The 27,013-nt window shown below is 42.8% G+C and overlaps 1 protein-coding gene across 1 annotated transcript; it reads left to right on the plus strand.

The window, feature by feature from the left end:
* Positions 1 to 295: 295 nt before the first annotated feature.
* IL7R (interleukin 7 receptor) lies at positions 296 to 26,745 on the plus strand. Its single transcript, XM_037063165.1, has 8 exons — positions 296 to 476; positions 4,654 to 4,792; positions 15,867 to 16,024; positions 20,592 to 20,749; positions 21,681 to 21,849; positions 22,732 to 22,825; positions 23,773 to 23,848; positions 24,266 to 26,745. Exons 1-8 carry the CDS (start codon positions 395 to 397, stop codon positions 24,767 to 24,769), a joined length of 1,380 nt encoding a protein of 459 aa, XP_036919060.1. The 5' UTR covers positions 296 to 394; the 3' UTR covers positions 24,770 to 26,745.
* The last annotated feature ends 268 nt before the right edge of the window (positions 26,746 to 27,013 follow it).

Genomic DNA, 27,013 nt, shown 5'->3' on the forward strand with positions numbered 1-27,013 from the left:
CCAGGATTCTTTTAAAGTGGGTCCAATTCACACTCTAGTCTAAAGTAGTTTGAGTCTACATTTGAATCCACCACCTTACTTGCAAATAAGCACAGTAAGTTTGGGGCCGCCAGGAGGAATACCAAAGTAAGACAATAATTTCAAATGCTCTATCTCTTCATTTCTACTACCTCTGCTTAGAACAGCAATATTTTTACTCTGGCTTCCTGTTCCTGGTACATGCCTTCTTTTTTGGCCATGTTTATACTTCCCCCTGTCTGTGGTTAAGTAAGTATAAAGCCCTATGGCTGTAGCTTTAAGTCTCTCTTACTCAATCTCGCGCGCTTTCTCTCTCTCTCATTCATTCCTACACGGAGGCTCACACGCCTGCTTTTCTCTATTTGTCTCTCTCAGAATGGCAATTCTAAGTACAGCTTTTGGCATTCTCTTCTATTTACTTCAAGTCGTTTCTGGAGAAAGTGGCTATGCACAGAACGGTGAGTCATCTCTAACTTTTCTTTAGGATGTCAGATTACCTTGAGAACATGTTTCAGGTTGCTCAGATCCCTAGTAGACCTGAGCCGGGCACTGGGTTGGAATGGAGAACTTACCACCATTCTCTCACTGTGTATGTTCTAACCATCAGGACAGGGGCCTGGGGGTGGTTTATAAAGTCTTAGAATTTTCAAGAGAAATGTATGTGTCTCTCCAAATGCGGCTCTTCATGCTGGTCAACTCCTCTGATCTTACAAAAGGAACGTCCATTCAGATGCAACAGTCGAGCTTGTTGGTTATACCTTGTTAAGAAATGAAGCTAGATTTGTTTTGCTTAGCTTTTCCAGAGGTTCCAAAGACATAGCTCTCATGATAAAATAATGTCTAGAAAGAACAGTTTTGTCTGTACCTACCCTTGCTACATCCCCGGCACCTGAAGAGCAGGCAGAACACAGTGGATGTTCAATACATATTTGAAAATGTCTTCAAAAGACTTGCATTTTGATAGCTTTCGGTGAGATTCCTAATAACCAACAATAGACAAAGGTCTCAATGAGTTGTCTCATTGAAATATATTTAATTGTCTTCATATTAGCAAATTTACTATCATATAATAGTTCTTTTCGGGATCTTTGAAGAACTTAGTACCTAGAAGCGGATGCTGCCTACTCAGTAAATATGTTGTAATTACAACAAAACTGTAGACAAAGGCACAGCAGTAGCAGCAGGGGTGGGGGGCGGGGGCGGGGCGGGAGGGCTACCCGGAAGGTGGACCACCTGCTTGTTCATGAAAATTAAGTTCTTTCACTTTAAGAGTTAAAACATATTTTCTTGTCAAAGATATCGAACACGTCAGCCTAGTGACTCAGCTTAGATTTTTAAGTCACGTAACTACTAAGGATGGAAATCCCTAGAATGCCTTTAGGACAGGAATTGCCAGAGGGTTGACATTTCTTACAGCGTGACCCTGTATGAGTCACTTGGTGGAGGATAATGATGGCCCCACAATAAACACTGCCTCTCCTTTCGCACGAAGAGGCTTGGCAAGCAACACACAGCTCTTACTCTTTGGAGGATAATGTAGTCATTCCCGCTGTTTCTCCCTGGTGACCACACGATTTTAAGAGAAATAAGAATTGTAATGAAAGCTGAGTTTTCACCTCAACTTCTTAAATTTCAGACATATTTAAGAGATCTGTAACCACCCACCCGCATGACGAAAACTACTTCCCAATTGGGTGTGAAAACTAATCAGCCACTGTTTGCTGAAAGATAAGTTAGTTCTCCAAGAAGCACAAGGGTGATCAAGAAAGAAAAGTAGCTACTTTTTAAAAATCAAAACCACTTGCACTTTTAATCCATTAATTCTTTTCACCAGGTAGACTCCAAAACCACACCTCCTTGTCTGTACTGCACGTTCCAAAAGAGTTAAATTTTTGTGAAAAAATATGCTTAGATAATGAGCATTTAAAAAACAATAGGTGAACTCACTGTTATTCAAAAGCTCTAGGTAGTTTCAAAGCCCAAGTAATAACACCTCTGGTGTAGAACTCTTTTTCAAAGGAGCCCCAAAGGTTTCGTGTTCATATTCTCAGAATTAGAATTCTTGTTCTACCTTTTCATTGCTTACTTCTCACAAATGAATATGCTAATTATCCTAGATAACCCTTGTTGAGGTTTTACTGTGTTCTAAGCTAAGTCTTTGTAATTGCTGCTCATAACAACATGAATTTACATATCAGAACCCTGAGGCTTAGAGAGGGTAGGTAATCTGACCGAGGACCACAGCTACAAAGCTGAATAGCCAGGATTTGAACCCACATCTGTCCACCCCTGGTGTTGGGGACCTTAACCACGTGTGTATTACTCTTACCCAAGAACTTTCAGCTTAGATCAGGTCTAGCGCTCCCTTTGTAAAATGACATGCAGTTGTGCAAGTCGTTGAGGGGAATTTTTCTTGGTTATAAGGCAACTTTGCCCAGAAATACCTGCTAATGAGTCGATGAGCTACATCTCAAAATCTAGGCACTTTAATTATATGATCAATGCTCTGTGTATTGCATGAGAATATACAGCAAACTCACTTTGTCAGCCTCAGTGGCTGGGGGCAGTGGGCTTTGTCCTACCAATGCCCAGCATCCAGTACCCTGGTCTCTCTCTGGCTTGTTTTATATGTTAAAGCATTTCAGAGACCAAGCTGATCCACAGACATTTGAGTCCAAATAGCAATGTAGGTTCTGTTGCATGGGATGGGTAGAAGCCTAAAGAACGGAAAACCATCTAGACAGCATGAGGCCACTATGTGGGGACAAGTTAAAACTGCCCAGAACCTGTCAGCTGAGACAGGTGCCGACTCCTAGGAACCGAGATTTCGTCTGTAAGATTACAAATGAACATGCTCTGGGAACCTAAAGGGTAGGCTGTCGTCAGGAGGAGGGCCGTACCCTGCTGAAATGATGTAAGGAGCCTTGCTGGGAGCAGAACTGTTGCACCCAGCAGATGCCGGATGGCTGCTAGGCACATGTTCAGGAAGAGCAGTGCCCACAGACCTGGTCTAGCTCTGGCTTTCCCAAAGTTGCTGCTTTGACTGAACCAGTCATCCAGCTGGCTGGTCCCCTCACAACCAACTTTACTAACCTCCGCACAGACCGACTGGATTATTTAAGTAAAGGGGTTGCTGTTTGTACATCTCATGGCCTCTGGAACACCCAACTGGGGTTTGATTGTAGTATATTTTATACCTGATTTAAAGTCCTAGAAGCATCTAATTTCTAGCATCAATGGGCCCACAAGCAATCAGAAACTTGCACTTGAGCATTGCACTCAGAATGCCTTTGGTTACTAGGGGTTTTCTCATGTTCCAGTATGAGTATACTTACTGACAGGTTTTTCTCTTTTAATATTGTGAAACATACATACAAAATGTCTATTCAAATGTAAGGGTTTCACTCCAACTTAAGGAATTAAATACTAGCTGTGACAGTATTTCCAAAAATGACTACAAAACATTTTTGATTCCCCACATACTTTCAGAATTTGCTCATATCTATGAGATACGGTATCTATAGAAGATCAATAAACACAGAAGCATTGTCTATAAGATTTTCAGGAAGGTCCACAAGATATTAGTCCTGTCAGATCTAATTTTTTTCTAACCCCATTTGCCTCAGTTAGTAGCTTAAGACAAATTACCTTAAATAAATATCCACACAATAGAAAGAATCAATGGTGCTTTTACTTTAGACTCCTATTTACACAAGGGAGTAAAAAAAGTTAAAAAAATACCCCTCAAAAAAAGTAAACTTCTGATTGTAAGAATTCTATCCTCTTCCTTCATTCAAAAAAAAATACTTGAGCCCTGACCAGGGTGGCTCAGTTGGTTAAGCCTTGTCTTGCAGGGCAAAGGATCGCTGGTTCGATTCCTGGTTGGGGCACGTGCCTGGGTTTCAGGTTCAGTCCCAGACAAGGCACGCAGGAGAGGCAACGGATCGATGTTTCTCTCTCACATTGATATTTCTCTCTCTCTCTCTCTCTTCCTCTCTTCCTTCTCCTCTCTCTAAAAATAAACAAATAAAATCTTTTAAAATAAATACATTTTAAATAAATAAATAAAATATTTGACAGGGGAAAGATTTGTCATAAACTCAAAGACTACATTAGGTAACGTGAATAATGGAGATAAAGTGTCTATTACTTGAAATGTACAAGCTTACAGAAGAAATCACCATTTAAATAAAGGAAAGACTGTGGTTAGTGCTTCATTCTGGGTCTATAAAGCACTAAACCAACAACAGAAATATCTGGAGGTTACTTCTTAATTGTGATTAATCTTTTTTTTTTTTTTGCTATTAGAAAAATGTTTGCTCATCAGGGTTTGTTTTGGCCCGGGTTTTTTTTAGGGGGGGGGGGGTGGTTAGTTTTGAAAACTCTCTCTCATTTCTGCCCTTGGGCTTTTCTTCTTGAAATACACTATCATCACTTCTTCATTCCAGCCCCGAAGGCTGCCAATTCACTCAAGTGAATGCAGATTTCAAAAGCAGGCACCTTCCCCCCTAGAAGTTGATACTTCAAGCACTTTTATTGTGAGAAATAAAGTGTCCTTCATCTCTGAAAAAAAAAGAACACCAAGCAGGCACTCCTCTGCCTCCCTAACTGCTGCCGGTCTGCCCCTCCCCCCAGGAGACCTGGAGGACGCGGAGCCAGACGACTACGCCTTCTCCTGCTACAGCCAGTTGGAAGTCAGTAGATTCCAGCACTTGCTCCACTGTGCTTTCGACGACCCGGACCTCAACAGCACCAGTCTGGAGTTTGAGATTTGGTGAGAAACGGTGGCATCGATGGGCGCTGAGGAGCCCTCTGCCTTTCTTTTTGCCTGCTGTGCAGCAAAGGTGGCAAAGGGGGGACTGTGGGGGCTAATTATCAAATACTGCAACCCAGGGCCTTCCACGAGCTTTCGGGAACGCGTGTCCTTCACCAGAAGGCTCGGGCAAAGACGTCCTCTCGGGTTCATCTCTCAGGTCTGGGGGCTACAGTCACCTGATGGTATGGATTGTAGAGATCCCATATACCTCCCGAACTTGTAGCAGAATTTAAATCCTTGTTTGCCTAAGACACTTCTTTTAAAAATCTAGCCTGACACGAGTCGGTCTTGTTCATGTCTTCAAGTCGCTCTGGAGCAGAGCTGCCTGATTCCCAGTCTCCACACGGGCACCGAGCGGCCTTTGAACCCAGAGCTGGTTACGTAGCTTCCTTAGGCCGGTTTCTTCACCTGGCAAAGAGATATAGTACCTCACTATAGGAGGTTGAGAGGACTAAATAATTTAATGCTTTAGTAATTTAATTAGAAACACATCCAGTATGTAATACACAGTGGAAAAAAGGCATTAAGTCAAAAATCTATGAACAGAGACCAAATGTCCACCTTCTTGACACAACTGACTTTAGAGAATACTCCCAATATCACCTTCCACAAACCCACAAAAAACAAAGTGGTTCTTGGTCTCCGGAGGCCTTGGAGAAAAGGCCAAGAAAAAGGGAAGGTCTCTGTCTTGAAAATGGGGGAAAGAGCGCAGACAGCTTTATCTTCTCCCTCCTCCACCAACCTCCTCTCGCTGCGGAGGGTTACCATTTCTCATGACTTGAAAAAAAATACTCGAACATGAAATTCTGACTTGCGGTTATCTCCAAATTGCTATCAGGTTACCCTAATTTTAGTTACCGTAGTTTCTTGGTAAAGAAAGTGGGTCAAGACCCACCAGTAGTAAAGAAAAAAAATTTAAAGCTTCTTAAATTCCATAGACACACAGACGCCCCCGGGGATTGGGGCCTAGGCCAGCCCTGCGTCCCAGGTCTTGCACTGATTTACAGGAGCTTCCTGCCTCTCCTCAAGCACGGACCGCTGCTGCAGTCACCGGGGCAGCGCGGCCTTGGACTTGAATTCCATAGCGTTTCCTCCGTCCGCCTCTGTCAGTTCATGTCTATAAGACACTTTCTAGGAATAAAATATGTCGAGAGAACAGGAACCCACAATATCCAGAATCTATGCTATGCTGCAACTAGACTACATGAGCACAGCCGAACAACTCATTCAAACTCTGCACTCATTTTTGTGGGCAAAACCTCCTCCAACACAGAGGTTTGGCTTTGGGTTCTCCAGCCCACTGGTTGGCGGCCTTCGGTGATCACTGTGGTTTCTCTTCAGGAGTCCGAGGCTGACCTTTCTGTCCACTTTCACTCACACAGCATCTGCCCACTTCCTTGCCCACTTCCTTCAATACGTTTCTTCCTATTTCCTGCCATATTTTAATCTATCCCTAGCTTCCATTTGGGTTTCTCAACTGGATTCGGGTATTTCCACTGGAAAGGAATTTCGCTAAAATGTGTTTTCGGTATAAAACAGTAAGAATGAACTCCCTACTAGGTTATGGTGTTATTTTCGTAAAGGTATATACGTCTTGAGGACGGACTAGCGGAACTCCTGGGTTCAGAGAGTGCAATGTATCTCAAATTGAACTCACTTAAACAGAGTCCTGGATTTGCTGGTTAGGTTGAGTTTCTATTCCACACTGAAACTTGCTTTGTGGAGCTTTCTTTCCCACTTATATAATGTGTAGAGAAGAAGCTGGAAACTGTGCTTTCTGCCAAAATAATTGCAAAACTAGGGTTGTTGCTAGAGACCCAGTGCTGTTTCCCAGAGGCCTCACCTGAGGCGTTTCTCTATGTGAACTTATCACCTGCCTCATCTGGCCGTAGGTCTCCCAGGTTTGGAAACCTCGTTTAGTATTCAACGTGCAGGCCCATCTCTTGGAGATGAATTGAATTATCCAAATTCACAGAGCTGGATTACCAGCATCCCACCTAACTGCTTCACACTGACAGTCACAACTGCCGTAGAGATCCAAATATTCATCCTGAGTAGGGTTGCGGGAAGGAGGGACAGAGAGGGCCAGGAGGTTCCATGTGAGTATAAATCCCTCTTACTGGGGGACCTGGAAATATTTCATTTACCAGAACTCACCAGGTGTCAGGTACCTGGAGTGACAATGCAGAGGTGTTGGAAACAGGCACTGAGGCTGCAACCCGGGGCCAGGGGGTGGGGGGTTACTTCAGCAGTCTGATCACAACACGGTCTTGCATTGGGCTGGAAAGAAGCATTGGTGTCCAACATAGAGGCAGTGCCTGTAAATGGTGCTTAATTCTCTCAATAGTCAGATTTGCATTAAAAAGTTTACCTTTTCATTAAAACTTTACCTTTTGAAAATTTTACCTGGAGAACCCTATGCTAAGTGAAATAAGCCCGTCAGAAAAAGACACGTATGATCTCACTTATATGTGGAATCTAATAAACAAACTGAACTAACGAGCAAAACAGACACAGACTCATAGATGGAGCGTAGGTGACAGCTAAGCAGGCTGGGAGGTTGGGGGTGGAGGGAGTAAGCAAACGAGAAAAAGGACTCGTGGACGTGGACAACAGTGTGGTGATTGTTGATGGGAGGAGGTGCAAGGGGACTAATGGTAATGGAAAAAAATAAACTTTCGGTAACAGAAAAAATGTGATCAAAAGGTTGTTCAGTAAATATAGAAGCAAACAAAGGAAATTTGTCTGTTGATTTTAAGACTAGTTATTTGGTTCAGACCTCAAAGTGGTTACATTTTTAGAATAAGTTGCCAGTGTTACGTATCTGGGCATCTGTTTAACAATCAGGTTTTGTAATGCTGGGCTCATCCAGCAAAAAATAGGTGAACTCTGGCTGCTTCTACAGATGGGGACTGGAGTGGCAGCCCGAAGCTGGGCTCACTTTATGTGGCCTGCATAGACACTTGAACTCAGCACCCTGCATTTCAGGTGTCTGCGTAATTTCTCTAGTCAGCTCTCAGAAGGCCATCATATCTCCTTCATTTCCACATTCTTGGGGGCACCACCATCACTCCCATGTGCCAGCTGCCGGTACCACTTCAAACCTGCCGTGTTTTGTTTTCCTCAGTTACCGCCAGTGTCACGGCTGTGCCCCGCCCCGTCTCCCTCTCACTCTGGGCTTCACCGGCGCTATCCATCACAGGCTGTTACTGTGGTCCTTCCTTCAGGATGCAACACGGACTTTCAAGGTCATTCCAAATGTTTGAGATAGACTCTGTCTTTCAGGGCCAAATAAGGAATAAAAACTACAGTGTGTTTTTGCTTTTAATATTTCCATGTAAATATCATCACCACATTAACCTGTACAAGACTGTAAAAAATTTAGGAAGGTACAGGTGGGGTATGATCCCTGGCAGTTTCTCCTTATTTTTGGAAAAAGGAAAAGAACAATTCCATACATTTAACTACAACTTTGTATAATTAACACAGTCTTGGCATAAAAAGAGGGAAAAAACCCAGGAGATTTGTATTGAGTGATCTGGGGGTTGATGTCCCCAAGGACGGTCCACAGGGTCACATTTGTTAGCCTATAGAACCACTCAGACACCTGTCCTTAAGTACCCTGGAGTGGTTCTATTCAACAGAAGTGCAATGCAATTCACAACTGTGTGAGCCAGATGTGAAATTTGAAATGTTCTAGTAGCCACATTTTATACAGAAAAAAATAGGTGAAACTAATTTCAATGATATATTTTATGTAACCTAATACAGTCAAAATATAATCAATATGCAATCAATATGAACAAAACATATTAATGAGATATGTTACACTCTTTTGCATATTAATCCTTCAAAACCTGCTGTGTATTTCATATTAAGGTCACATCTCGATTTGGACTAGCCGTGTTCCAAGTGTTCGATACACCTGGGATAGCGGCTATTGTGTTAGACCGTGCGGCCCCCGAACATCCCTAACCCTAGCAATGCATGGGTAGCCACCAAGTGAATCGCTGTAATTTAATTAAGTGGTTTGAAATGAGTTGGACTGAATTGAGTTGAACTACTTTGGGGAGCACGACAAGTCTCCTCCAGTTACCGAAAGTGGTCACTTGGGTCCCTGGGATCAGTGGCACGAAGCAAGGACTCCTGTTCCAGACACAGTTGTACCTGAGTTTCCCAGCAAGGCTACTCCACTCCCCTTCCCCCACCCTATGAAGCAGCTCCTGGAATGCAGAGCCCTTAAAAGGATGCCCAGTCTCACAAGCAGGCCTGGTGGTCTTAATGGTGATCTTTAGTTTTTGTGGCTCATTAATCTCATCACTGCAAAAGTAGAAATGAACTGAAATTACCACTTCAGATTCTTCTTTAACTCCAACAGTACAAGGAACTTGTTACATGTTCCGGATCCGTAGCTGAGTATTCCACACCTTCTTTACCTACCAGTGTATCTCACACCCAAGACTGAATTAAAACCCATTATTCTTCTCATTTCTCCACATCACATGTTCACCTAAAATTTAGAAGTGGGATTCTAAATCCCGTCTATCCTCATTCATAGAATTATGACAGTGACAACTAGCTTCAAAACTTCCCGTCTGGCTCTCCGCCCGAGGAGTGTTCCCTGGTGTGTCACCCTGGCTTGTACTCTCTGCTCCAAGTGGAAAAACCCAGGGAGCCCAAAACAATACACCCTCGAGAACCTCCAACACATGTGCACACGCATGCGCACACACGTGCACACACACACATTCAAAACCAAAACAGCTACACACCCCTAAAAGACAGCAGTTAATTAAAAAGCTGCATTTGGGGGGAAGATAATTTTAAGGAATGTCCCGCAAAGAGTAAGTGTATTTAGCCAATTAGTGAAATAAGGAGCTTAACCAGTCCCTCAGAGGCCACAGCAGCCCGAAGGTGAGTGACCCCGCTCCTAAGAGGGAGGTGTTCTCCGCACGCCCCACGCCCGCCTCACCTCAAGCCACAAAGTCTAGGAGTGATAGAGCGCTCACTCAAGCACGTGCAGAGAAAAGCCGCACACGTCCAACTCACTGAAGAGAAACAAAATGCGTTCTGGACTGGAGGCAGTCAAAGGGCTGTTCCCTGTGATTTTTTTAAATGTATCTTATTAATGAGAAGGATTCTTTTTACATAAGCAAACTTACACCAACGTGCTTTTTTTCTGCCACAGTCCCCACTTCCAAGTTGACCCAGCTATACCTCTTTTCAGGGCAGTTTGGCAGAGTTTAAAGAGCATGTAGGAAAAACAAACTGGTAACCATGGTTATCGCAGGAGAGGGAAATTAAATGGAGGGTCAAGGAAGGCAGAGAGATGAGTAATTTTACTTTATTTTGGGTTGCTGAATTATTTTTACAGTGAGCAGACATACTTTGCATTACTGCTTTAATCTTTATGCGCTTTATTCATTTATTTGGTTGACTTCCCTTTTGGATGATAATTCATTTTGGGAGTAACATTTACCGATGGTGAAATGCAGAACGTGAATGAGTTCTGAGAAACACACCTGACATATAGTGGCCCTTGCCTTGGTCAAGGAAAGGGGGAGAGAACATTTCTATGTCCCCTAGGTGCCCCAGGTCCTCTTCTGGTCTCTCCTCACCTGCCCCCACCCCCCACCCCAAGAGAGAGCAATCACAGTTCCGAATTCTACCACTCTTTGGTTTTGCCACTTTCTGACAGTTCTTATAAATGGAATAACACACTGTTCACTCTTTTCTGACTCACTTCTTCCACACGCAATGTCTTTGAGATTATCCATGTCGATGCATGTCTCATAACTCATCTTTTCAATTGCTGGGTATTAATTCCACGGTATGAATGTATCACAAGTCTTAACCCTTTCTCCTCTTGATGGAAATTTGAGATTTAGGTACTTTGAGATGATTATTTTTAAGTTGTTATTAACATTTTTGTACAGATCAGTTTGTCCATACACATTTGTGTTTCTCTGCAGTAAAAACCGCAGAGTGGAATTGTTGTGTGATGAGGCAGATGTGCACTTCACTGCATAAGAAACTGCCCAGCAGGTCTCCAAAGTGGCTGTACCATTCTGTTTCCCGCCCACACTGCATGAGCTACATTCATTCCTAACATTTGGCTTTGAAATAGTGTTCAGTTATTTTTATTCACATTTCTCAAATAACAAATAATGTTGACCATCTTTTCACATACTTCTTGATCATTTGTATGTCTTTGGGGGGCAAATGCCTTGTCTGTTTTTATTGAGTTATTTGTCTTTTTATTATTGGTGGGTGTAAATTCTTTATATGTTCTGGATGCAACTTGTGTGTCAGATATAGACATTGATGTTATTTTCTTTCAGTCTGTAACTTGCCTTCCATTTTCATAATGGTGTCTTTTAATAAGCAGGAGGTTTTCATTTTTTATGAAGTCCAGAGTAATCTTTATTTTTCTCTTTTATGTTTCTTTTTGTGTCTTTACTATCTTTCTTATTGCCAAAGTTAGGAAGATATTTCCCTGTGTTTTTTCTAAATATTTTATAGTTCTAGACTTTATATGTAGATCCACAATCTGTACCTAATTAATTTTGTGTAAGATTAAGATTTATATCTTCTATACATTTGCTCCATTGTTCTAGGATAATTTTCTGCAAAGGTTTTCTCTTTCCCATTGAGTTGACTGGGTACTTGTATTTAAAATCAGTTAACCTTATATTTGTGAGTCTATTTCCAAACTCTGTATGCTCAGTTTGGAAATAGACTCACACATATAAAGTTAATCCATTTTAAATTTATCTATTTAAATTTAAATGGATATTCATCAATTCATCAATTTATCTATCCTTGTGTTGGTGCTAAACTGTCCTGATTATCACAGCTTTATTGTACATTTGAAACCAAGCACTGTGAATCATACTTATTCTACTTTTTTCAGCGTTGTTTTGGCTATTCTTTGAATTTCCACATAAATTTCAGAATCAGCTTGTCATTTTTTTAAATCTTACGGAGATTTGGATTACTATGTTATATGCCAACTGGGGGGATTTTTCTGTCTTTTCATTACTGAATTTGCTAATTCACAGCCATAGCTCTCCATTTATTTAGATTCCTTTTAATAGCTCTCAGGGATGTTTTGTAATTTCCATTGCAAAAATCTTCAGCACATTTTATTCATTTTATTTCTATGCATTTTATGTTTCTATTGCACACACTGAGCTGTTATTTTTTAAGTTATTTTTCTAATTGTTTGATAGTAGCCTATAGAAATTTAACTGGCTTTGGTATAATGACCTTGATGAATTCACTTTATTATTTACTGTAATTGTATTGGAGAATATGATTTTCCATGTAAACAAACATGTTGTTCTTCCTTTCCAATCCAGGTGCCTTTTATTTGTTTCTGTTGCCTAGGGCTGGCTAGAGTGTCCAGCACACTGTTGAGTATAAATGGTGAGGTTTTCCTGTCTTGTCCTTAGCTTAGGTGAATATATTCACAATTTCACCATTAAGTGTATTAACTGTAGACTTTTTGTTAATTCCCTTTACTAGGTTAGGGAAATGTCCTCCTATTCATTATCTGCTGAGATTTTTATTATAAGTGGATGTTGAGTCTTGTCAAACACTTAATCTGCATCACCCGAGATAGCCAGATTGTTTATGTGTTTCCTTCTGTTAATTTGAATTATATTAATTGATCTTTAATTGTTGAACCTATCTTGATGTTCTGGGGGTATATCCTACTTTTGAATTAAGTATTAACATGAATGTGCTAATATTTTCCTAAGGAATTTTTACATATACATCCTTGAGGGACGTTTATCTGTGAATTTCTTTTCTGTAATATTTTTTGCCAGTTTTGGTTCTAGGGTTCAGCTAACTTCATAAACTAAGTTAAATAAGGTACATTTCTTCTCTATTTTCAGGAAACATTTGTAGAAGAGTGCTACTATTTCTTATATATTTGACAGAATTTACAAGTATATAGCCATGTGAAGTAGAGTTTTCTTTGTAGGAAAGTTTATTAATAATAAATTTAATTTCTTTGACAGAAATGGAACTATTAAGATATCCAGTTTCTTCCTCATTTTCACTTTTGGGCAATATCTCTCTTTAATCTAAGAATTGCAATATTCAACCTTATTGTGTCAGAGTTTATTTAGAACTAACATTGTACTATGTCATGTAAAATATAAGACATACTCAACAATATAGTTCCACTTATCACGTCCTATGCTTTACATTATTATTGCCATATATTTCCCTTCTACATACTTTATCAATGCCACAATAATGTCACAATATTTGCCTTAATTAGTCAGTTGTCTTTAAAGAACTTCAGAGGGAACACATATTTTCTTTTATATTTACCGAAGTGTGCTGCTATTTCTGGCACCCCTAATTCCTCCCTGTAGATCTGAAATTTCATCTAGTATCATTTCCCTTTGCTCTAAAGAGCTTCCTAAAACAAATTACCTCAGTTTTTATTCATCTGGAACTATCTTTACTTTGCCTTCATCATTGGAGAATATTATGTGTGTGTAAGAATTTAAGGTACACATCTTAATTTTCCTCTTTCAGAGATTTAGAGGTATTATTCCACGGTCTGCCGGTTCTCACAGTTTCTGATGGAAAGTGGTATTTTTCTCTGGATGCCTTCAAGGTTTTCTCTCTGTCTTTGTTCTTCAGCCCTTTGACTACAACGTGCTTAGCTTTAATGCTGTGCTTTTTTTTTTCTGGCCTACTTGTATTTGCTGAGTTCTTAAACCCAAAAGTTGTTAATTTTTGGCCACATTTGGAAAATTTGAAGATGTTATCTCTTTAAATTTTTTTAGCAAAATTTTTTTCTCCTTTTGTTTTGGACCTCTAATTACATACAGGGTCTAGCACCAATAATGCCCTTGTTTAATTACAAAATCTTTTATTACAAAATCATCAGCACGTAAATCTGTAACGTAATAATACCACACTCAAGCACACCATATGAGATTTTAGGTGAAATGTTTTAGTTAAAACTGTACATCATTACACCCATCTCATTACCCTGCCCACCGCACTCACACAGGCGTCGCTTCTGCTGGACTCTGTGTTCATCCTTACAGGCCACCAACACTTTCTCTGTCAGTTCACACTGAATAATGTCTATTGGTCTGTCTTCAAGTTCACTGACCCTTTTTTCTGCCACCTTCAATCTGCTGTTGAAGCCTACCCCATTCAGCACCTTTTTAATTTTTTTAGATATGTCCATATTATACTTTCATCTTGTTTTCTTTTATTGTTTCTACTTCTGTGTTAATACCAAACATTCATTTAATGATCATGGCATTGTTTTATGTTTAGCCCTTAAACCTGTTTATAGAAGCTGCTTTGAGGTCCCTTCTCTTCTAGTTCCAGGATCGGAATCATCTTAGGATCAGTTTCTATCAACTGCTGTTTTTCTTTTTCTACTTTTCTATTGTCTTGTAATAACGTTTGACTGTAGGGAAAACTCTATTGCTAATGAGGGAGTGGGTTCTGTTGTACTCTGGTGAATGTTAATTTTAGCTCTGTTAGTTAACTTGCCTAGATTAATCCAGCTCTTTGTTTTGAGGCAGAATCTAAAATCTATGCTAAGTTCTCTCGACAGCCTTACAGCTCTCGCTGTCTCATGGTGCTGTGCAGGCTCCCCCACGCAGGCGTAATTAAGAGGGCAAACAATAATTGGAGTGGCATTAATAATACGCATACAAGCCCTGGCTGATGTAGCTCAGTGGATTGAGCACGGGCCTGCGAACCAGACGATCATGGTTCGATTCCCAGTCAGGGCACATGCCTGGGTTGCAAGCCGGTTCCTTGCAGGCTAACTACCAGCAGGGGACGCACAAAAGGCAACCATACATTGATGTTTCTCTCCCTCTCTCCTTCCCCTCTAAAGATAAATAAATAAATAAAATCTTTAAAAAAATAATAATATGCATACAATAATATGCTGACTTGGAATTTCTGTTTCTCTATTTTTCTCATTTCTAGACATTTCCCCCAAAATTCTTCCATCTGATTCCTTAAGACAAAACTGTGGCTCTTTGTCATACTGTGGATGCCTATCACAATGTACCTCAAGGAGGGCCATCGGACAGAAAGAAAAAAAAGAAACGCGAATCTTATCCACCCTTCTTAAAAGAATGAAATTCCTTCTAGTTTCTGCCTGCTTTGGGTTACTCTCCAATGCTTTTAAGTAGGATTTCCAAAAATGTATCGTCCAAAGTTTGTACTACTTGTCTCCTGGATTAGTGTGATACAAGGCACTTCTGCCATTACTGGAATCACTCCTGGAACTAACCCTTGTACTAGTTTTAATAAGAAGTTTTTGAAAGAGTACAATTTGGAGCTTTTGATGTTAGTGGCATGGTAGGAAACATTCTCTCTCCCTCCGTTTTCTGGAAGCCTGATCTTCATTGGGAACAGAAAGTTACAGAAGCAACAAAATTCGATCACCAGAGCATTGTTATTGCATGTTAAGTAGGGAGCCTGGTGAGAAGGATTGGTTTTAAAATCTGCTGATGAGTTAAAAGTAGACCACAGTCAAAATTACCTATGAAAATCCCTAAATTACCCAGTAAATATACATGGTTTTATGTATACCATCCTTTAGATTATTTCATCATTTCTCTTAAGACTTTTTGGTCTTAAGGGTTTTTTAAGACCTATCTTTATAGGCTTTATTTCTTTCATTTATTCCTGTAGAACATCATAAAATGCAAGTACTTTCTCACCTAAGCAAAGTATTTGTTTTTCAGTGATCAATCATTAAAAATAGGAATTTTCCATTACTTTTATGAACATGCTTTGACTACTTTAGGTTCAATTGCATCTAATGCCTGAGTAAATCATCACTGATAGTAATGGCAACAAAAAGCTACATTGTTTTAATTGTTTCTCTCTCTCTTTCACCCACATCTACCCACTCAGTTACCTGTGGACAGAGTTGAAGTCACACAACTGAAGTGTACCATGACACCATAGCACTGTGTACAGAAACTCCTGCTTGTATTAAGACAGACCCCATTTTTTCTTTCAGTGGGTCCCTTGTGGACGTAAGTTGCCTGAGTCTCAATAAACTGCAAGAGATATATTTCATCAAGACAAGTAAATTCTTACTGATTGGAGACAGCCAAATCTGTGTGAAGCTTAGAAGAAGGATCTTAACCTGCAGGAAAATGAAGATAGTCGATATAGGTAAGAAGATTGCGGAGGGATGGTTGCCATTTTTCAGATGTCTTAAGATGTGCATAGTGTCTGGATTGTCGGTATTTCAAAAATGGACAAATTGTGAAAGTCATTTGCAATAAAGGACATCAAATTCTCTAATACAAATAATTCTTATTTTTTAAATGTACATTATTTTCAACCACAGTTTACATTCAATGCCATTCTGCAACAGTTTCAGATTTACAGAGAAGTGGCCAGAAAGCTACACACTCTGCAGAGTGGTCCCCTCGCTGCCCCAAGCACCCACCTGACCCCATACCCACTAATCTTGACATTATTAACTGTATTCCCCACACTGGAAACCACATCTCTGCGGCTATTCTGAAACTACCAATTTGCACCCCTTAACCTTTTCATCGTTTTTCACCTGGCACCCCAACCTCCCTCCCCTCTGACAGCTGTCAGTCTGTACCGATGCATCAAATAATGTTTTAAAGAAATGAAAAATTTTGAGCTTATGCTATTACTTCTTCCTGTGGGAGTTCTCTGGGTTTTCACACTCAAGAAATGAGGTCAATGGGCACGTACTGACTGATAGAAGAGGTCACCTATATGGAGTGTCGAACTGGGTCTCCTGTCATCCACTTACCTGTGTCCTTTCCTTCCTCACCTTACCTTCACCTGAATTTCCTGTAGTCTTCTCACCCTATATGCACTATATTCTGAGTGCATCTAGCTAAATAATCAAGTTATTTCACAAAGTCAACATACCTTCTGTATTAGAGTCCCCCAGAGCAGCCAGTAAGGGATATGTGGAGATGTGTATATGTGTATACAGCGGGTGTGTACACACACACACACTGGCTCACAGGACTGTGGGGCGGGCAGATATGAACTCTGTAGAGTGAGACTGAAGACTGGAAGTTGAGGTTAGAGTGGAGACTGTAGACTTGAGTCCCAGTTCCACTAGGCAGACCAGGCAGCCCGGAAGCCCAAGCAGGATTTCTGTGTTGCATTCTTGAGATAGAATTGCTGCTTCCTTAGGGACTCTCAGCTTTTGCTTTTAAGTCCTTCATCAGACCAGGTGAAGCCTACCACATATGGAGGGTAATCTGTTTTACTCAAAGTCTACTGTTTTAAAGTTGGCTGTGTCTTTTTAAAAGGTAGCTTTAGGTTAATGTTTGCCCAGACAAATAGTTGCCATGTTGACACATGAAGTCACCACCACACTTTCCTAAAACACCTGTCATTGAGGATCAGTGCCAAATCTGAGCTGGCCTGAAAGACATATACTATACTTTGCTAAAAGTGATAATTACATTTTAAATAAAATTGTAACTTGAGTTACTAAACTCATTTGCATGTTTTCTTTGGCTCTATATAATATCCATATACAAAAATAATACAAACCAGGAGATCCATTCAAGTAGCTGCTTCTAGGTCAATATTAATTACTGATTTACCATTTGGTTACCAGGCAAGTAAAAACAATTAGAAAGATGGGGAATTTAGACACAAAAATTTCTTTGATTACTTACAGATTTATGACCCTGAGGTAAATAAAGTTCTTTTTCAAAACCTAAGATACCCTGGTAGAGAAGAAGGTCTAAGCCAGTTATGATACACCAGTGCAATGAAATACTAAGTACTTGTATGTGTTCTACCTATGGAGATTGCATACACATACATGAAAAATTCTTCGAAGCGTTTGAACATATAAATTCTTTCACTAGTTTTAAATACTATGTCTCTGTCTCTCCAAATCCTCAAACCTCTCCCCCCCACCACCACCACCTTTACCCTCTAACAGTCGAATTAAATGTAAGAGCAATATTCATCAGAGACAGCAAAGAGAAACTTGGGATCTAGTCTCAGCGTTGTTTCACTAAGATGGTAAAACAGAGTAAAAGCAAAAGTTCCAGGTGTGAATAATTATCTTGTGGAAGAGCAGAGCTGGTGGAAAAGAGACGTGGACAGCACAGGTGTGAGAGTGCTGGGTGGAGGTGACCGTCCCAGGGTGTCCCTGTGCATGAGACACGAGCTCGCTGGGTTGGCCCCTGTGGAGACTCAGCTGCAAGGGAAGGATGTTCTGGGTGTGCACTGCCCCAGAGCGCTCTGCCTAACGGTTTACCATTTACATGGCAAGTCAGCAGTCACTATGAAAGCAGGCAGAGCAGGCAGAGATGCTCAGTCCTCTGACAGGGTCCTGGAGCTTCCAGGAGACCCCTTCTCCCAGAACCCTGCCCCCCACACAAGGCCTGCAAGCTTTTCGTAGAGTGAGCGCATGAATGTAGATGACACACCCACAGCTCCAGGGGGTGCCCTGCCCCATCCAAATCCCCAGATCTCACATTCCCAGGGTTTTTATGGGTCCACATCCTATAGCCCCTGCAGACTATAAGCCTGACAGCCTCGTTTAAGGGGCGTGGAGGAGATACAGGGTGTGCACGCAGACGGTAACACAGGGCCCTGTAAAGGGGGTTCATGAGAGCACTTCGGGGCTTTGGAAAGCACCCTTGTGCAAGGAGAATGAGAATTGGTGGAGGCGTGTCTCACAGTAGCATCCTCTGATTCCTAATGTGACTTTTCACTCATAGGACTGATATTTCATTAAATCCAAACTGGGTGCTCCTGCTGGAACCTCAGAGGCAGCACTCCCCGGTAGCCCCACGCCTCCTCACTACTTCCCCATCTTTGTCTAGAGGGAAAGGTCTAGAGGGAAAGCTTGCCACCTTCCCACTTTTCTCCGGAGGGTAGATTTATATAATTGTCCAGGGCATGCAAGAATAAGTGAACATGTTTAAACGTTGCTTGAGGAATGAGCATCTTTTTCAAATGGCCTCAGAGACGACAGTTAAGCTAGAGGCAAACATATGGAGTGAGTGCCTGAACAAACCAGTGGGAGGCAACAGGGCCCAGAAACAAAAGCTAAACGAAGAAGAGTGAACCTCAAATCAGACAGAATTGGATTTAAATCCTCTTAAACCATCCCACAGGGACCTGAATAAAATCTAACCAACCTCTCTGAGACTCAATTTCCTCATCAGTAGAGTGGCCATAAATGATGGCAGATAGAGTAAGTAAAGCACTTGGCACTTAGTAGGTTTGTAATCAGTATTATTCTGGCCTTCCCTTAATTCTTCCTTTATCTTCCTCGGAAAATGGGGATGGAACAAAACTTCAGTGCCAGAGGTTTTGTTGAGAATGCAATTCTTAATTATTCCCTTAAAGGAAGGGCAAGATATGGTGTGGCCTGGTGTGAAAGGGTTGACAGTATTCTCTGTTGGCCTGTTTGTCTATGCCCATCCTTTTCCAGCTACTTCCCTTTAGAGCATTGTCTCTTTATCTGGTGTATCTAGGGAACCAACTTCCCCTTTCATGAGTCGTCCCACGGTAAAGAATGAGCCACTTCCTCTCTTATAGGACCTCTGGAGCAACGCAGGAGGCACTTGGGCAGTCACCACTATGAGAAGCTGATGGTAACATGTGGGCCAAACTCCACCACACAAGTTGGTTTTACTGGGCCAGCAAGTCAGTCTTAAAGTCCAGCTCAGAAGGCCCCAAATCAGCTCAGCCTACTGAGTGAAAGTTGGATTCTCTAGTTAACCACTGGTTTAGGTTAGATTTTAACCCATGTATTTTCCCATCTCTGTCTGAGGTCAGCCAGGCAGAAAAGTTACTGCCCCATTCCTAGATGGCTACTAACCTCACAGGCCCTGGTGAAGGAGCAGCTAAGAGGCCAAGACAGGGAAGGTCATGGTGGCAGGGAGCCTGACATACCCACTCTTCTAGAAATTCAACGCCTTTCTCAGGGTTTGCTCTGCCCGAACCAATACCTATCTCCCTCCAACAGCATTTCACATAAGATGTTTGTGATCCTAACAGCAACCAGGTGAGACATGGAGGCAAAAGGAAGAGGCCAGAGACGGGGTTGGAGCAAATGCAAGCGAGGTTGAAGTGGGAGACAGTCTGAGGAGTTCCCAGCCAGGGCCAGGATGCCGACCCTCAATTTCCCTATAGTCGAAATGAGGTGCAAGTTTGTTGCCTGATCTTAATGGGAATAATGAAGACTCAAAACTTAACCATTCTGTTTTGGAGCTAGCTAATAACAAGTATTCAAAAAGTGAAGATGTGTTTTTGTATAAAATTAGCACTACCTGCTGTAACAAATAAGCCCTAAAACACAGGGTGTCTCAAACATCACTAAATTTATGTATTGTTCTCCTAAGGGCAAAATAGGTGTTTCTAGCCTGTGGGTGGAGGTCCTCCAAGCCACATTCTGGGCCCTTCCATCTTGTGGCTCCACTGTCATCAATGTATGACTCCAAGAGGTGGAAGGGGAGCAAGCCAGGGGTCACACTGTGGGGTTCGTGGGCCAGGATAGGAAGTAATGCACAACACTTCTGCTCGCACTGCTCACTAGACCACACCCAACTGCAAGGGAGGCTGGGACACGTAGTCAGGGCTCAGACCTGGAAAAAGAAGAAATAATTTTCTGAATAAGAATGTGATTTCCAGGGCAAATGAACTTTAAACATTATAATTATTTTCTTAAATGCCATATTGGCTGAGCTCATTTCTTTTTCCTTTCCAGTTAAGCCTGAGGCTCCTTATGATGTAAACGTTGTCTATCGTGAGGAAGCAAATGACTTCGTGGTGACATTTAATACATCGCACTTGCGAAAGAATTATGTAAAAAATTTAATACATGAGATAGCCTACCGCCAGGAAAAAGATGAAGCTGATTGGATGGTGAGTCAACTAGATTTATAGATTATGAAATTTCTAAAGGTGTGTGTAGATATGTATATTTAATAAATAAGTTACATATATATATTAAAATGTATAAATGTATAAAACTATAAAATAGCAACTTCATAATGTTACATATTTTATTGTTCTAGGGGTACAGGTACCTAGGGAGGTCCCTTAGCAATTTTATGCTCAAAATGTACCTTTTACTGAAAGAAACCCTAAGAGTAAATGCTTCAGGTTCTGTAAAACCTGGGTCTCCTCAGGCCTGCCCATTCCTCTTCTGTTTTTTTTTCTTGCTCCTTTTTTGGTTTTTATGGTGTCTCTAAATTAGGCTATGGGCTGACAATACAAGACTGAATTAATCCTCTTTTGGGGGGGACCTCAAAAAATAACCTGTGTAAACACAACTTTCATAGCCAAATCAAGGCCAAAACATCACCAAGTCATGGCCACCACTGATTAATGGAAGTGGTGAGAGCAGCCGAATGGAGTAAAAGAAAAGAGAAATGTAGAAATATACTTCTGGAGGGAAATGACTTTTGCTCATTAACCTGGCCATTCCCTTCCATCTCTTCTTGGGATGTGAAAGGAGAGAGAAAGAAAGGGAAGAGATCAAAGGGCAGAAAAAGAGGTGGCAGTGGGGAGTGATTTACATCCTCCCAAAGTGGGAGAGCCCAGCTCACCTGAATAAAGACCCATCATGCCACTGCCCTCCTTCGCCATCTGTAGCCTCGTTTAGGAGCTCATAGTCTCTGTCCCAAAATTTGTGGCTGACCCCTCCACATATTAGAGTTTCTCCTTGTAACAAATACAAGAGAACTCGGAGCAAATGTCTGCAGGACAAAAGATGCTCAACTTCAATGACCTGGGAGATCTGGGGTACCCCTTTTTTAATCCTAAAACTGTAGTGGCACTTTTTGCTCTTCAGCATGTGAATTTATCCAGTACGAGGCTGACACTCCTACAGAGAAAGCTGCAACCCAATGCAATGTATGAGATTAAAGTCCGGTCCATCCCCGACACCAACTATTTTAAAGGCTTCTGGAGTGAATGGAGTCCAAGTTTCCGCTTCCGAACTCCAGACACCAACGACCAAGGTGAGAAGTGAACACCATCCCTGGGCCCCACCCAGCGCCTTGGCGGTCCAAGTGTGTGAGTGAGAGCGAGAGAGATGTCTCCCCAGAGGGCTTGCTTGCACTTTGCAGAAGACTCGCCATCTTTGCCCTTTTGGTGAAGAACCAGGAAGTGCTGGGAGTCAGACCCTCAATTGCAGATCAGCTGGTAGAGGCCGTCTGGACTTGACTGTCCTGGGTACCTCCGGGTACTGCTAATAATTCTGACCCAAATCCCCACCCACTCACTACCTCCAGTTTACCAATCCCACGGGGATCTCCAAGGCCCCCCCTAAGGAACACTTTTGTTGATGGCAGGCTGGCAGGCTGATGTGGCACCCCCATGCCCCTTTTTCCAGAATAATGACGATACCCTGGTGACCTAGGAAATGAGAGTGTCCAGAGAGCCAAAGGGCATGGCTCACGTAGGCCCCCGTGGGCCTGAAGCACCGCACATACACCTCCCTTTGGGGGGAAAAGGGGGACTGACTGGCCATACTAACCTCTCATCGTCCCCCTAGAAATGGCTGAGACTGCAGGGGGAGCACATTTCTCTCCCCTCACTCCCCCCAACCTTGGCTTCTTTCTCCCGGTGATGGTAGCAGGGAGGGAGTGCTGGTGTCTTCAACACTGCTGGGTCACGTTTGCATTTCAAACGACAGATGTTCTGGACCTGGTCACCTAAGTCAGTGCCGCTTTAGCCAAAATTCCCCCCTAGAGCCGTGAAATCATCCTGTTCACTGAAGAGCCCTTTTCAAGAAATGGTGAATGACCCAGAGTTACTAAGCAAACTCAGATCACCCTAAAGTCGCCTCCACAGCACACGTCCTTTAAGACTGCTAACCAGGGACTATCCTTGCATTCCAGGGAAGACGGACCCCATTCTGCTAATCATCAGCACGCTGAGTTTCTTCTCTGTGGCTCTGATGGTCATCTTGGCCTGTGTATTATGGAAGAAAAGGTGAATTTTCTTCATCAACAGGGTGGTCATGTGGGATCCCAGACAGTCAGAGCTCTGACCCTACTTATTGATGAGAAAGCTACAAGGGGGAACAAGGCATTTCAGGAATTACAGTGCCTCACACCCTCCTCATCCTCAGGCACGCGTGAATTTCCTAGTTAGTTTCCCAAGAGGTGAGATATGTAAACTGCATATCAGGTGAATGCTCCCCACAACTTTTTTTCCTAAAGGAGTAGGAGCCATGCCTCCAGAAGGCCTGGGCTACTAGGGGCACCCACGGAAAATGCAGAATATATTTGAAGTCCTGACTTGTAGCACACATTCATTGGACTTTTGCATTCCACCTTTGATAAGGCCACATTTCTTTCATTCTGAAATGATGTTTTAGATACCAACCAGTCAAGGTATTAATGCTGTAGGAGACGCCCTCAGCACAGGGCCATGTACCACAAGAACTGTAAACACTCCCATGTGAAAAACATCAACTTAAACCATTTCTCTGGGCAATTTAGAAAATATTCCTCCCTTCTACAAAAGCGAGAAAGAAGGGGTTGCTGTCAGTAAAGAGAAGGAATAAGATGACAACATATATATATCGGGAAGAGAGGAGCATGTCCAATTGTAGCTTCGTAACTATCCCAAACCACTTCATGGCCACGCCTCACTGTTCCTTTTTCCCGGGTTCTTTCCCAGAGGCATAGCATCCCTGTATCTTGTTCACAGAGGAGGCCACTGAAAACAATCTCTGGTCTAGCTCCTCCTTGGATCGGTAGGACACTGGGGCCCAGTTAAAGCAAGTCGCTTGCCCAACGCGGTCCACGTCGCCTTGGCAGAGCCAAGACTAGAACCCCATTCTTCCGATTTCCGGCTCAAGATAGGTGGAGGCACCTATGGAGCCTTCTGCCTCTGCCATCCTTTTCATCTCTATGCATGTCCTCTTATTTTAGAATTAAGCCTATTGTATGGCCCAGCCTCCCAGATCATAAGAAGACTCTGGAGCAACTGTGCAAGAAACCAAAAAAGGTGGGTTGAAGGCATTGTAATAGCCAAGAATGATATTGGATGAGAAGAAATAGTTGAACCTCAAGCTTTGGGTGTTTTTTGTTTGGGTTTTTTTTTTTTTTGCATTCCCAAACCAGGGTCTTTCATAAGATTCTAATGGCAGCTTCTAGAGGTAGGAAACTAAAATGATATATAAGTTTCAGAATTTTCAGGCCTCCCCAAGGCTGGAGGGCCCCTCTAGTGGTTATTTCAGACCCTGAGGTGTCAGAGCACCTCCAAAAGCAGTGGGGCTGCTAAAACATCAGGATTCAGCCCTGACATTCCCCGGTGAGTGCCCTTCACAAGTCCCTCAGATCTTTTCCTGGACAGAACACTCAGTGGCGCATTCCTCATGCCTTCTCTCTCTCTTTTTTTTTTTGTGTGTGTGTGTGTGTGCAGAACCTGAATGTGAGTTTCAATCCCGAAAGTTTCCTGGACTGCCAGATTCATAAGGTGGATGGCATTCAAGCTAGAGACGAAGTGGAAGGCTTTCTGCAGGATACGTTTCCTCCCCAACAAGAGGAGTCTGAGAAGCAGAGGCTCGGAGGAGGTGTGCAGAGCCCCCAGTGGCCATCCGAGCATGTAGTCATCACCCCCAAAACCTGCGGAGGAGATGCACCCCTCAGATGCTTGGCTGGGAATGTCAGCGTGTGTGGTACCCCTGTGCTCCCCTCCTCCAGGTTCCCAGACTGCAGGGAAGGGGGCAAGAATGGGCCTCCTGTGTACCAGGGCCTGCTGCTGGGTTCTGGACCTCCACACGTCACCCTGCTCCCTCCATTTCCTTTCCCATCGGAAATCATGACATTGAACCCAGCTGCCCAGGGACAGCCCCTCCTCACTTCCTTGGGATCAAATCAAGAAGAAGCATATGTCACAATGTCCAGCTTCTACCAAAACCAGTGAACTGTAAGAAACCCAGGCCTGGAACCACGTGAGTGCCTACTTCCCCTCACAGCACGAAAAAGGCAAACTAATGCAGCTCTCTCCACAACCTGCAGGATTCGGAAACGTCTCCGTCCCCCCTCAGCACAAGGACATTTTCAGCACAAGGCAGGAGCATTCTGCTTCAGGTGATCCAAATGATTCAATTATTTCAGAAAGTTCGCAAAGCAGAAAAGAGCACAGGAAGGGGTGGGGAAAAGGTGGCGGTGAAGGGACGAGGAAGGCAAGAAGAGAGCAAGGGAGAAATGAGAGGAGGACCATGAGGAGGGCCACTGTTCCTGGAGTTTGCTGTGTGTGCAGCACTGAGTCGGAGCTCAGCTGGTCTCCCTTCACCCGCACAACAATTCCGGGAGATGGCAGCCATTATTCTCCTTCTCAGTGTTTTTGTCACAGAGGGTGAAACTGGGTTTAAAGTAACTTGTCCACGTTTCCCACTCAAGACTTGATGCTCAAGAGTCTGCCGGCAGTCTCCCTGGAGCCATGGGCCTTCCTCTTCCCCCGGGACTGTCCCATTCTCAGGTGCCAAACCTTGCTAATAACAGGGTGACTCTATACTTCATGTCCATACTAGGCCACTTTTGAAAGTGAAAGGAGAAGTTATAAATAATTACCCCAGGATAGTAAGCATAAACCGGAAGTGTCTCAGACAAAAGCTATGAGGGAGAAAGTCGGGGAGAAACGGTCTCACACTGTGTCAGGTGAGACCGCGCACTGCCCACCATGGCCACGGGGAGTGAAGGAAGCACCAAAATGCCATGAAGCCATTTCATTTCATTTTTCTGAAAAGCGTTCCAGTGGGGACAAACCAGGAGCCTGGGATTTTGACTGTTGGTTATCGAGAACACAGGCCCCTTGCTACCACACCCAGCTGCCCCCATGGATGGAAAGCCTGCCTGCTGCCCACTGCAGTCAGTGGCCCATGTGAACAGTGAACAGGGAGCAGCCCTTGTGTGCATGCAGAGACGGCCCCAACCCTAGTCCATCCACCAATCACTGCGAGCTCTCCAGCCGTAGACGTCACCACAAACTTTAGGGAGACGCAGTTATAACAAGCACGTGCCACTCGGGGTAGTAAAGATGGACACACGATCAAGGTTTGGGGGCAGCTTGCTGTCGTTACCGCTATTTATGTCTTGTATTTTTTCTTTGTTTTCATTTTAGTTTGTCTTGGGGGAGACTCTCTTTAATTTTCTTGGGTTTTGTTGGTTTGTTCCGTGATGTCTGTGGAGGGAGTTGATGTAGTGGACAGACAGACCTCACCTGCTGGTCTAGAGACCTAACGGTACTCACATCATCTTGTTCTTCACTTGGGTTACACTTTCCAAGTCCTTTTCTCTGAATCCATAGTCATGTCTCCGAATCAGTAGTCATGAGTATAATCCCATAAACCCTTAGATTTGCTTCACGCTTTGTGATTCTCAAAGCAGCTCCATAAGCATTATCTCTTTCACTTCCTTGACAAGTATTTATGAAAAGCCTGCTTCATGCAAACCACAGTGCTAGGAACAGGAGACATAAGACAAGCAAGGTGGGGACCCAGCCCTCAGTCAGTGAAGAACTTAATGAAGGTGGCAGCCTTGTGAATAAATGATTATAATAATATGAAGTGCTACGATGGAGGCACATTCAAAGTGCTCTGGTGGAGACAGGGAAGAGACCACCAAGGTGACATACAGGTGGGCTTGTGCTCTCTCCCCTTTCTACAAAGGAGCCAAGGTGACCTCAAGAAGGAGGTCAACCCGGAAAATCTCACCCCAACCTGGCCCTCTTGTACCTTACTCAGAGACGCTCTCTGAAGTGTTTGTTGTTGTTGTCTTTGATTTTTGGAAAAATTGAGACACAGAGGAGACAGGTTAAGTGTTCAACCTTCCATGTTAAGTCAGGACTAGAAGCCCTAAGTTTGTATCCCTGAAAAAATAGACAATCCCTTAAAGAAACGAGGAGAAAAGTTGAAGTCCCTCCAGCTTCAGAGTCTTCTATGTAAGTATTCTTCTGCCTAGGTTATCATTTGAATTTAGTGTGTGTCTGTCTGTTACTGGAAGCATTTAAAATCTATGTATCACAGTTATAATTGCTGCTAATGCTTGATCATCTACTCAGTGACAATGTATAATGTAAGGTAACAAATTTTCTCTGACCAACCACACATTGGATTTTATCAAGCAGGAAAACCCTTTGATCAGAGATAAGGTGGAAGTCAGAGAT

The sequence above is a fragment of the Sturnira hondurensis genome, unplaced genomic scaffold, assembly GCF_014824575.4.
Source record: "Sturnira hondurensis isolate 20B ecotype Veracruz unplaced genomic scaffold, ASM1482457v3 Scaffold0014384, whole genome shotgun sequence".
Lineage (NCBI taxonomy): Eukaryota > Metazoa > Chordata > Mammalia > Chiroptera > Phyllostomidae > Sturnira > Sturnira hondurensis.